At 42.6% G+C, this 11,668-nt stretch overlaps 1 protein-coding gene across 1 annotated transcript; it reads right to left on the reverse strand.

Moving 5' to 3' along the window:
• Nucleotides 1-1,214: 1,214 nt before the first annotated feature.
• Nucleotides 1,215-8,815, reverse strand: sost (sclerostin). Its single transcript, XM_080048517.1, has 2 exons — nt 8,433-8,815; nt 1,215-4,251 (listed from the first exon to the last, which is right to left on the reverse strand). The coding sequence occupies exons 1-2, from the start codon at nt 8,686-8,688 to the stop codon at nt 3,851-3,853; spliced, it is 657 nt and encodes a 218-aa protein (XP_079904643.1). The 5' UTR covers nt 8,689-8,815; the 3' UTR covers nt 1,215-3,850.
• Nucleotides 8,816-11,668: the final 2,853 nt, after the last annotated feature.

Consider the following 11,668-nt stretch of genomic DNA (forward strand, 5'->3'; position numbering starts at 1 on the left):
TACGGCGCAATCCCATATTTTTCTTTCTCCCACATTCGAAACAAAGGAAGTCCTCATTTTTTTTATAGTGGTCAGTATGTTCTATAAATATTCCTTATAGCGCGGCCATGTGTCAACGGGGAACTGTTTGTGAACTCTTGGCGTTGTGTGTGTGTATACCTAAAGGAGTCCGGTTTCTAACACTTGTAGCAGTGTATGGGATCCTCCGAGACCTTCTCCTGCACCTGGTGTTTCAAACCTTCATCGATGACACTTTCCATTTCAGCCTGTACGGACCCAATATGTCGTACATTTGTTGGGAATAGATCGTGCCTGATTACTTGTGCACCGCTGTTAATTCCCCAGGTCTACATGGGGGTCACTTACAGGCCGCCCTACAAGCACACAGGAACAGATGCTTAAGTCAGCATCAATATATTTAGGGTACTGTTACTGTTCAACGTACCGCTCTTAACTATGTGTTCTCTGGACTTTCTTGGGATTTTTTTTTTTTTTGTTCCGTTCACAAGTTGCGTTGAGTAAAAGCATGGGCATGTCTGTTCTCTCTTGGAAAACGGGGCCCTTTGGAAATGACATAATGACTGCACATTATGGATGATGTAGTGAAATTTAATATCTAGTGTTCTGCATTGGCACGACAGAAGCCCGCAGTTGCCACAGTGATGATTTTTCTGTTTTGTGTTTTGTGTTATGCACTGAGTTTATTTGGCCCCTTTAAAGGGAGCTCTGGTCCCGGTAATTAAAAATTACATTTAGCTGATAAAACGTTGTATAAACACCTCATTTTTTGGTTGGGTTGAATATTCCGTAGCTGGATTGCATAACTCCTGTTTCACTGTGAGGCCAAAGATTCAGTGAGAACTTGGAGTGTGTATCAGATATGACAAACATCCACAGAACTCTCACATAAATCAAATTAATGGATGCGTTTTGAGCTCTCGGACTAGCGCTGTATTACGCTTGAAGACTTGAGGGAGGTTAGATGATGGTGTCAACTCAAATCCACCACCCTAATAAACAATGAAATGTTGGTGTTATGATTTAGCAGAGATCGCAAGAGGCAAGATTTATTCCTTTACTTATGCAATAATGGGCCGACAATCCAAATCACGTCAAATCTCAACTTGCTTATTGACTGTATTTAATTTAAAATATTTCCAAATAATATAACATACAAGAACAGGCAACACTGTAACACTTTACTTTAACCCCTTACTTTTTTATTTAGCATAAGCAGTATACACACACTTGATAAATGGTTTAAAACGTATTAGAACAAAGTTGTAAGCATACAGGTAAATTCACCAAATCAATAGGACTTATCCCTATTGGTTGATAAATACATTAATAAACATGTGTAGCCGCTAACAACTACACAACAGTGTGTTAAACCATTTATTAAATGTTTAAATGGGTTTCAATTTAAGTATAAGACCAACAAGTTCAAATAAGAATGATAACAAACAAGCCAGCTTTTTTCAAATATATCTGCCTTTACTTTATTCATGTACTGTACAGTATTTCATTTCCAAAGTCTCTATCATAACTATATGACAATAATGGCTATCATTTTTTTTTACTACAAAAGGTTGCATAAATAATTTAAATGTGGAAATAAAAAATAAATATGCAGTTCATTCTTTTATAAGAGTCCTTCTCCTGTAGTCCGTAATAGGAAGCAGCACCCGCCCGCCCTCCCTCACTCGCTCTCTCTCTTTCTCTCTCTCTTTGTGACACCCAAGTCAAGTGAGGGCGCCGCCGCAGAAGACCACACAGGTATGATATGTACAATCAACGTTACTATGCATCACAGCTCTCAGCTTACACACACATGACAAAAAGCCCCACTTTCCAGTAAGGCGCTATTTCAAACAATACCATCGGAGAAAAAAGGAAACAAACATTGTCAGTTTACAGTTTAGAGAACCATAGCAAGAAAAAAACACCGGAGCACTGACAATATGTGGAAAAACATTGTGAACCAAAAATTCTTCATGAAATATCAAAGTCCATTCGGAAGCATTTCGCTAAAAGGGGAAGGAGGTTGTGTTGTCTGCGCAGACAGACTTGGGCATTGTCACTTCCTTTTCCCGCCCCGGATTTTTTATCCTTTTCAATACAATGATGAAAACTGATTTATTGTTCGCTATGTGCTATTATTAGTCCTATCTTTCCTGTCTGAGAGCTATTTACAGAATGGGGGAGAATTAGTGAGAGAGGAGTGGAAGGAGTGGCTGAAACAAGATGGATGGATAGTTTGGCTGTTGGAAAAGGGCTTGATTCGCTTGCTCTGTTTTTTGGTCCCCGCTACAAAAGAAATTCCGGTGTGGGCGTAGCGTGCTGGAGAAAGCTGCTGTGTGCCCCTAGGTAACAAACGCAACCGCGCTCAATTTTGGGATCGCCTCCTATACACACACACACACACACACACACACATGGTGCACTTTTTTTTTTCTTGTGTTGCGATTTCCAAGCAAACAGGAACTGGCAAAGTGTAGAGGAAATGGCTTTTTATGACTCAAATAACACAGGAATTGGGCTCATTTAAGTCATTAAAGAGGAGTCACACAAGACTTCCCAATCCCATTTCTCTTTCTCTCTCTCTCTCTCTCTCTCTCTCTCTCTCTCTCTCTCTCTCTCTCTCTCTCCTGATTTTCGGTGGAAAAGGGCGCTACTGTAGTAACGAAAAGGCCTACACCCTGCGTTCCAATACCCATACTCCCCTCCTATTTAGTATGGTAGAAAAAAAGATTAAGGATGTTCCAATCCTTGTGGCCAGATGTAGCATGCTTAAAAAATACCCAGATGCCCTACTACATCCGGTCGGGATTTTCAGTGTGAGAATCAGCATGCTTTTTGGGCGATTCTGACCCACAATCCAATGCTCACCGGAAGTGAAGTCACATCGACGAAACCTCTGAATGAAAACAATCAGCGATGCGACGGATATATAAGAAAGAGGCAAGTTCAAGGCGCGATGTTATGATGAAATAAGTAAATGGATGTCTCAACTGTATGCCTACTGCACGCTAACTTGATACTTTTTTATGATCGGCTGTAGTATGCAGAATAGAAAAAAATAAAGAGTTATGCGACTTGGAACGCAGGGTCTGTATCTGGGAAAAGGCGCTACTGTAACAAACAGGCCCGGGTTGGGTCTGCTGCAGTGTGTAAAGCCGTCCCGATGAGTGAGGCCTGCAGTGGGCCGTCATAGAACCATGGGCCTCTCTCTCAAAAGCTGTCAACATCCCACGGTCTGAGCCCCCCTTAGCTGCCACCATCTCCCTCCACACGCGGGCCAAAAAAGAGATGGATTACAACCACCTTTTCGACTCTAAAAAACAGGGCTTTGCGGTGTAGCAGCTCTCGCATCCGCTGGATGTTTGTACAGATGGGCTCCAAGCCTCCGGGGAGGACTTCTCATTACGCTTTCAAATGAAAATCGGAACCCAAGGCCAGGGGAAGGTATTTTTTTTTTTTTTAGCTGTTGGTGTGGGGTGATCGGAAATTCGTTTTCACATTATCCAACAACATCTCCCTGACCAGTCACAGTTGTGTGGTGTGGTGGCAAGCCCCTAACCCCTAGCCCTGGCACTTCTGACTCCTTCTTTAAAAAAATACTGTCTGCTGACAAGTGTCTGACAAAATGATGACTTATGATGAATTAAAAAAAAAAAACAGCCCAGCAAATAGCTTATGAATTTGCTCTCTTGGAAATGTATTTTGCATCTCTTCCTCACTTGAAAGAGACATGTTGGTGTGAGTGTGTTGTGTAACGTGTACATGTGTGCTTTGGTGTCTGTATGTCTGTCTGTCTGTCTGTCCTTGGATGCTTCTTAATAGTCCCACTTCAATAAGAATTTCCCGTCAGCGGTGCGTTGCTCTTGCTCCTGCTGTGCTTCTTGCCCGTGCGTTGATGCCTCTTGGGGAGCTCCTTGGCCTCTGATTGGTTGTGGTGGGGCCGGTAGCGTTTGCACTTGCAGGAGGTGACCACGCGGATCTTGTAAGTCCTGGTGTTGCCGTTGGGACAGTGCAGCTGGACCCGGCGCGTCCTAGAGTGCGCCGGGATGCAGCGGTAGTCCGAGGCGCTGCTCCTCCACCACTTGCCCCGGGCGATGGAGTTTGGCATGAGGTGCGCGGGCAGGCACTGGCCCGAGCACACCAGCTCCTTGACGGGCTTGGCACTGCGGCACGAACCGTCGGTGATGTAACGGGTGGAACGCAGCTCCCGGCAGCTCAACTCAGAGGCACCTGGAAGGAGAGAGCAGAGAGAGAGAGAGAGAGAGAGAGAGAGAGAGAGAGAGAGAGATATCAGCCGTTACACTCGTGGCTTAGGCCCAAAACAAACACTTTTTTTTTTTAAGTGACGCACACACACTGGACCAGGATGGACATTCTGCAGGTTAACTGCTTCAATATGGCAGCGCTGGGTCTTGATTCCAGAATGTGTGTGTGTGTGTGTGTGTGTGTGTGTGTGTGTGTGTGTGTGTGTGTGTGTGCGTGCGTGTGCTCACTGGCTTCTAGGAGTCTGTGTGCGTCAACACCAACGCATCTCTTTTGAAAAAACAAACACTAAGGAGATTATGCTGTTGTGTGAGTGTGGTGTAGGGAAATGTGATGACTGTGTATCGCCGTCCCTGTGCCTGGTATGTTTGGATACGTGCCGCGAGTCCTTTTAACTTTTTATTGTGACTGTTTGCAAGCAGATGGGTGTTTGGAAATGTTGGACTCTGCTGTCTTTTTAACTGCGCTGAAAATGTGTGTTTGTGAGTCGCCGTCTGTGTGTGTGTGTGTGTGTGTGTGTGTGTGTGTGTGTGTGTGTGTGTGTGTGTGTGTGTGTGTGTGTGTGTGTGTGTGTGTCTGTGTGTGTTCGGAGTGTTTGGATGATCTGGCTGTGTGCTGTTTGTCTTTTTAACATTAAATTGTACCTTATTTTCAGCAGCATTTCATGTTAACATGATATTATGAAGGGGAGCTGAACAATGCACTCTATATAAGCTCAACTTAATAGAGCAATCTTGGTATCTAAGTTAAACGATTTGAACGGTTGAGATGGGATCAGAGTTTTCTGAACTTGGATGGACATTCTACAGGTTTACTGCTTCAATATGGCAGCTGTGTCTTATTCCAGAATGTACTCACTTCTTAGATCCAGTTAACATCAACACCAACTCATATTTTTTTGTGTAAAAGATACAGTACGGAGAGTAGTAAGCAGCAGCATTTCATTTTAACGAGATGTATTATGAAGTGCAGCCGAAAAATGCACTCTATATAAGTTCAAGTTAATAGGGCAATTTTTGGCATTTAAGTCCAAAAAAGATTTGAGCCGTTGAGATGGGGATCGCTGGTTCCTGAACTTGATTCATGGTCCGATCGTTAGCTGACGACGGGCGCTTGACAAAGAATTCCAGCTGGCAGCAATCAGCTGATAGCAAATCCAGACCAGAGGGCCATTAAACAGCTCAATCAAACCTAATGGAGTTTGTGGCTGTAAGTTAAGAAAAAAAAATACTGGCATAGTACAGTGTCGGCCCTCAGGAAATGTATGTGGTGGTGATGGAGGGGTAAATAGCTGTCTGGTTATTTTAAGGGCAGCGCTTGTTGCAACTGTATGAATTCTGAATAAAAAAAATGGACATCTGCCAGACTGATTTGAGCCGACGCACCCGGCTTGTAATCCTAGGCTTTTAAACAGCCGTATGCATGAGTTATTGTTCTATGTTTTTTTTTTGGTTTTTTTAACAGGCAATGTGTGTGTGTGCGTGTGTGTGTGTGTATGTGTGTGTGTCTGTGTGTGTGTGTGTGTGTGTGTGTGTGTGTGTGTGTGTGTGTGTGTGTGTGTGTGTGTGTGTGTGTGTGTGTGCGTGCGTGCGTGTGTGTGTGTGTGTGTTAAATAAAGGGGGCAAAAAGGAACTGTCGGTTGAAGAAATGATACACTCGGTTGAGGGATCTGTTTTCCTCTGTGGCCTTTTCTTTCGGGCCGAACACAAAAGGATTTATATGAGATGACTTCCTCTTTTTTTCTCCCCCAGTGAAAACCTGATCTTGTGTTATTGTGAAAGGACCACAGACAGCAGTACACAATGCCTACAGCACGCACTGCACATTGCTATGGGGCAGCGGTTTTAGGCCAATTTACCACAACATTCCCCCAAAACAGTCCCGTTTGTCTTGTTCAATGAGCGTTGAGGTGTTTGTTTGAATGCAGTCTCACTCCTTGTCTCTTTCCCTTACATTTCTTCTTACACTATATTCTGTCAGACTGAAAAAAATCCATTACTAATGATGGCGGGCTGAAGATCACACACTAGACAACTGTAAAGTAGCGAGAGATGTCATTCTCCCAAGGCAATGGGGGGCAATAATGTTTTCCACAATAGTCGTGCCAATAAAGATTTTTTGGAATTTTTAATTTACAAGAACTGGAGGGAGGCCAAGCCAGTACTGTGACCCCACTGGGACCCCCAGGACCAAAAGATGAGAGATGGATGAAGAGAATGATCTGTTCTCTTTGTATGTAACTCAACACATATGCCGTTTAGCCATATGAAAACTACAGGGTGCCGTTTCTATCCAAGCACTGTTTTGGAGACTTATACATTCATGTGAAGGATGATCTCACTTAATGTGTGGATTTGATGCTTCTTAGTAAGAGTGAGCCCGGCTAAGGAGTTACATAGTCAAATCTGAATGTTCATGTCTTGCCTATGGTTGAGTAATAGTCGAATACGCGCATTGATCCATATTCACATTTGCGCCATTGACAAAAGTGACAGCTTGTCTTCTTGACTTGGCAAAAAACTCAAATGTATTGGGACTTAGTCTACGGCGGTTTATCCACGCACACTTAGGAGATTGCTAAAAAAAAAAAGACCATGCGTGATTTTCAAATTTGTACTAACAGTTAAATATAGGCTGATATTTATAACACAATAAGCAATGTATCATGATTCACTGGGATAGACTAAAGCGATTCCATGTAGAAAGTCATAGGTTGATAAATCCAAGACAAACAGACAAAGATCTATCACACTAAACAGATGATGATTCGCTAATTCCCTCCAAACAGCTGTTACGGTTCTAATCTAATCCATCATCTCCTCCTCTGATCTCCTCGTTAAAAAAATGAAACTGAGAGAGAATATCTCGCCCACCCATACTGAAGCCATGATATCTATACAGAGAGCGTGAGATATAGTACACATACATGCACGCCTCAATCAGAACATACAACCGTTCACTGGCCACAGGTGGGAATCATTCTCAGAGGCAGTGTTGCATATAAAGAGCAATTTCCACTTAGTAAAAAAAATCTTAAAAAAAAATACATCTCCCATCTCCCAGCTCCCCTCCAGAATAACAAACTGTTGCTGTTTCTTTTTCAATGCGGTAGACATGTTGTTGCAATCAGACGGTTATGGCGTAAGTAGAGCTTGACTAATAGTATAAAGAGAGCAGGAAATAACCTGGACGACAACGTGAAAAGAGCCCTGATGTGTCTCTGAGTGCTCCACTTCAAATTGTGTAAAGGGGGGGGGGGGGAAACCACAAGAATGTACGTGTGTGTGTGTGTGTGTGTGTGTGTGCGTGTGTGTGTGTGTGTGTGTGTGTGTGTGTGTGTGTGTGTGTGTGTGTGTATCATCATCACCCTCCACTTTGGCAGCAGATTAAGCGGAGCTGCTCTTAATCAGGGAGTCCATGTGAAAACGAGGCAGTGAGAAAAGGCAGGTTGTCTCTGTGCGTCAGATGCACCAATTTGTCTGGCCCGCGTCCCACCCATCCACATAGATTCCAGTTTGAAACGTCAAAATAAGACGGATTAAGTCTGATTACTTGTTATTTACGCATTTTGAGTTCGAAATCAAATACACCACAGTGAGTGTATCTGGTAAACTTGTCAAGTTGGTTCTGACATAGTAGCACCAACTGGATACATGCGCACGCACGCACACTTCACATCACTGAATTACCAACAAATAGACTACTGAAATCATGTATTGTGATCTGAATTGTGTTTATATTTCATGTACAATTTTTTTTTTAAATCTAAAAGGTATTCATGTCTACACGTGTAGGACAATACAGTACTGACATTTTAAATACAATCTTGTCATGCCCCTTGCGCACTTGTTCAAATCACACACGCGCTCGCTTGCGATGATACGCCTCGACTTGACACATTAAACGTATCATTTTAAACGTAGGCTATTGTAGGCTATCATCACTTTGATGTAAATGTTCTCACTTTTAAGCATAAGTCCTAAAATAAATTAACATTTTCAGGTCATAACATTGTCCATATTGTAGCCTGTAACATTTATTAGGCTGCAGTGCTCTTTACATTGTATTTCTTTCTAATCACACACAATGAGAAAATCACCTGTGTATTTTTTTTTCTTCTCATTTGAACAACTTTAACAACCACTTACTGTATGTGACAGTGTTCGCCGTCCTGCCGCCGTGTTTCGCCCTGTTGTTCATACTGTTGCTGTTGTTGTTGGACGCCTGTATTATCGCCTCGTGCTGTTGCGGTTGTTGTCTCCTAGAATTTGAATTCTCCGTGTACTCCGGTATAATCTCCGTAGCGTCGTTTTTAAGTCCCGTCCATCCTTTGACGGCGCTGCAGCATCCTTGGAGAAGCAGCAGTGTAGCGCTGGAGACCAGGACCAATACAGACACCTGCATACTGTCTCTGTGTATAATATTTAAACCGTAATATATAACAAGCAAAAAAAAAGACGCACAAAGATATACGCAGAGGGAGAACGAGAGATATGATGATGATGCCCCACTTCTTCTTGGAACAGTTGGTCAGATCCACTGAGTGATCAGTTGGAGAGGCGCGCGGTGGTATTTAAGCACGCGCAAGTTTCCTCGAGGCTGTGACAATTAAGCGCTGCTGCTTACACGGAGTGGGAGGGGTCGGAGCTGGGAGAGAGAGAGAGAGAGAGAGAAAAAGAGAGAGAGAGATTCATTGAGAAACAAGGAGGGGAGGATGAGAGGTTTGTAGAGGAAGATGGAGAGAATGGAAGAGAGGAGAGAGGGAATAGAGGAGTGGTGAGATGAGAATGACTTATATGGGTAAGGGGTAGAGAGGAAATGACAATGGAGGTTGGTTAGGGTATTATTAGTTAGTTAGTTTTGATAATGATTGTTTAATTTTTTTGTACACGTTTAAGATGTCACTCTCCTCACAGTCTTACCTGTATGCACTGTGTGTGTGCTGAAAATGTTAATTTACAGCCTAGATTCTGTAAACTGGCGTGTTGCTAGCTAACGGTGGGCCCCTTTGTTAAACAGTTTATGTACCAGTTTACAGAGCCTAGGTTATGTATCAATATTGGATTCCTCTTGAGCACGCACACAGTACATACAGGTAGCAGATTGTTAGGAGATATTCACTGATTTGGAGAAAAGGTGATTTTGTCAAAAAGTTTTTTTCTAGAATTGCGGACTCCACCTTTAAGGAGAAAATCAGTGAAACCAGGCAATAGTAATAAAAGTCAATTAAGATCAGTAGATGACATATGGAACACAGAAGGTGTGAGTGTGAGAGGAGAAGAGATGAGAGGGGAGTTCTATCCATCTGACTGTGCTGTGTGTGTGTCTGAGTCAATTGTTAGAAATGAATCTTTTTTTCCACTATTTTTAACGACTTCCGCAGGGTTACGTGTCTGAAAAGCATTTAGAGGTGGTTTATTTTGGACTCAAGTCTCAAGGCGCCGCACGAACAAACAAAAAGTTATTCCACCGCCGGCCGGCTGCTAGAGACACACACACACACACACACACACACACACACACTCCTCCTGAGAGGCTGTCTGTGTTTGATATGAGGCTGTACACAAGTTAATCATTAATCCCTCACATGCATTATTGTTAACCATTATTACAGCTCAAAGGTGTTGACTTTGAAAGATCCCATCTGGGCCTAACTCTTTTTTTTTTTTTTACAATTTTTTTTCCACATTTTTTGTGACCTTCATCAAGTCTTTTCCTCCGTCTGCAATAAGATACACTTCAGCACCATGTGTAGCTTGTGTACATCATGATTTGAATGTAGGCCTGTATATGTAATGCTTTACATGCGATTCCATTATCCTATATCCTTGGATCTGGTTTGAATAAAATACAATGCACTGAAAAAACTGAAAACACAGTCTCCTCCGCTCAGTTTTGTTTTGGCATCTCTTTCGCATCCTAGTGATTTGATGAGTGCTGACAGACGCAGGCTCTCTCACTCAAACACTGCCCTCTTGAGGGAGAACACACAAGTCTTTTGAAAATGGAAACATATAGAACAAGGGGTGCATTGGAATCGCACTAATCAGTTTTTTAATGTCCTATTTTTTGGGTGTGCGCGGCATGCAGGAGAACAGCTCGAAAGATTGAATAAAAAGTAGGGGAAAATCCCGTTTATATCAGTCGATATCACGGCTTTGACACATCCTTCGAACCCATTCATTTTGAGGCACAGAGCAGCTTCCATAATCATACATGTTCTCTTCCCTGGTCCATCTGCTTTTTATGCAAACCCTTAAATCAGAGGTTTTGTCTACTCTTGTTTTTGCCGCGGCCAGCCAGTTTCGTCCATCGCAATTCAAAATAGTGGACATAAAGGATAACGCTAAATTAGATTCAAGATATTGTTAGGCCGTCAACAACATCACTCACTTTTCTAGCGACAACAGAGCCTTACATAATACGTCAAAGTGTCATCAAGTCAAAAAACACTCTTTTTTTGGTGTTTTTTGGTGGCAGTAGCTCAGTCCAGATTGGGATCAGTCTTAAAAGTGTGGACTGGTATCTGGAGAGGGGCCAGGTACTGCTGGGGTGACCCTTGACTTGAGCAAGGCACCAAAACCCCAATAACTTCTCGGCGTGCAATCTCTATAATACCGCCCATTGTTCTGAAATCTCTCTCCATACATTAAAAATGCTTTTGTGTAGGACCTGTTTGTTTAATTTTTTGGTTAAAATCAGTGAATATCTCCTCACGATCGGGAGAAATGGGCATGTTGCTAATCACATTGGGTCTTTGTTTACATGCCAGTTTACTGTGTATTAACACCAGATTGTTTCACTGTACAGACAGGTAGCGGTTCATGAGAAGATATCACTGATATTGACAACAGGCATTCTCCACAACTTGCTGACTCCACCTTTAAAAAGCTCACAGTTTTTAGGTGGATAGAAATATGGTTTCCATATCCGAGCTGAGAACTGCATGCTCACTAGTTCTTCTGTCTATTAAATGTCGGCTAATGGAAGAGTTGGACCCAGTGTGTGATAACTGTCCACATTTGTTTGAAGTATTTTGAAGAATCTTAAACCCTTGACCATATATCATGTGTGTGTGTCTAGGAATGTGTTGAACTCTCCCACACTAAGAAACTAAGTCCAGCAGCACCTGTATCTGGGAAATAGTTGATGGTGTTCACAATATATTGACGGGGCTTTTTTTTTACGAAAATCTGAAAAAGTCAAACATGATCCTCGTTCATTTCACCAAGCCAAGGAGGTTTTGAAGTAAGTGCAGCAGACAGCCATGTCTTCCTATTGTGTGCACCAGCTCTGAGGTCGTGCCAGAACATTTTTTTTTCTAAGCGAGCGAATGGATGGATGGGTCCCACTGTCTACACAAAGCCAGCTCTGATTACAGCCT

Source organism: Ammodytes marinus (assembly GCF_949987685.1).
Source record: "Ammodytes marinus genome assembly, chromosome: 20".
Lineage (NCBI taxonomy): Eukaryota > Metazoa > Chordata > Actinopteri > Uranoscopiformes > Ammodytidae > Ammodytes > Ammodytes marinus.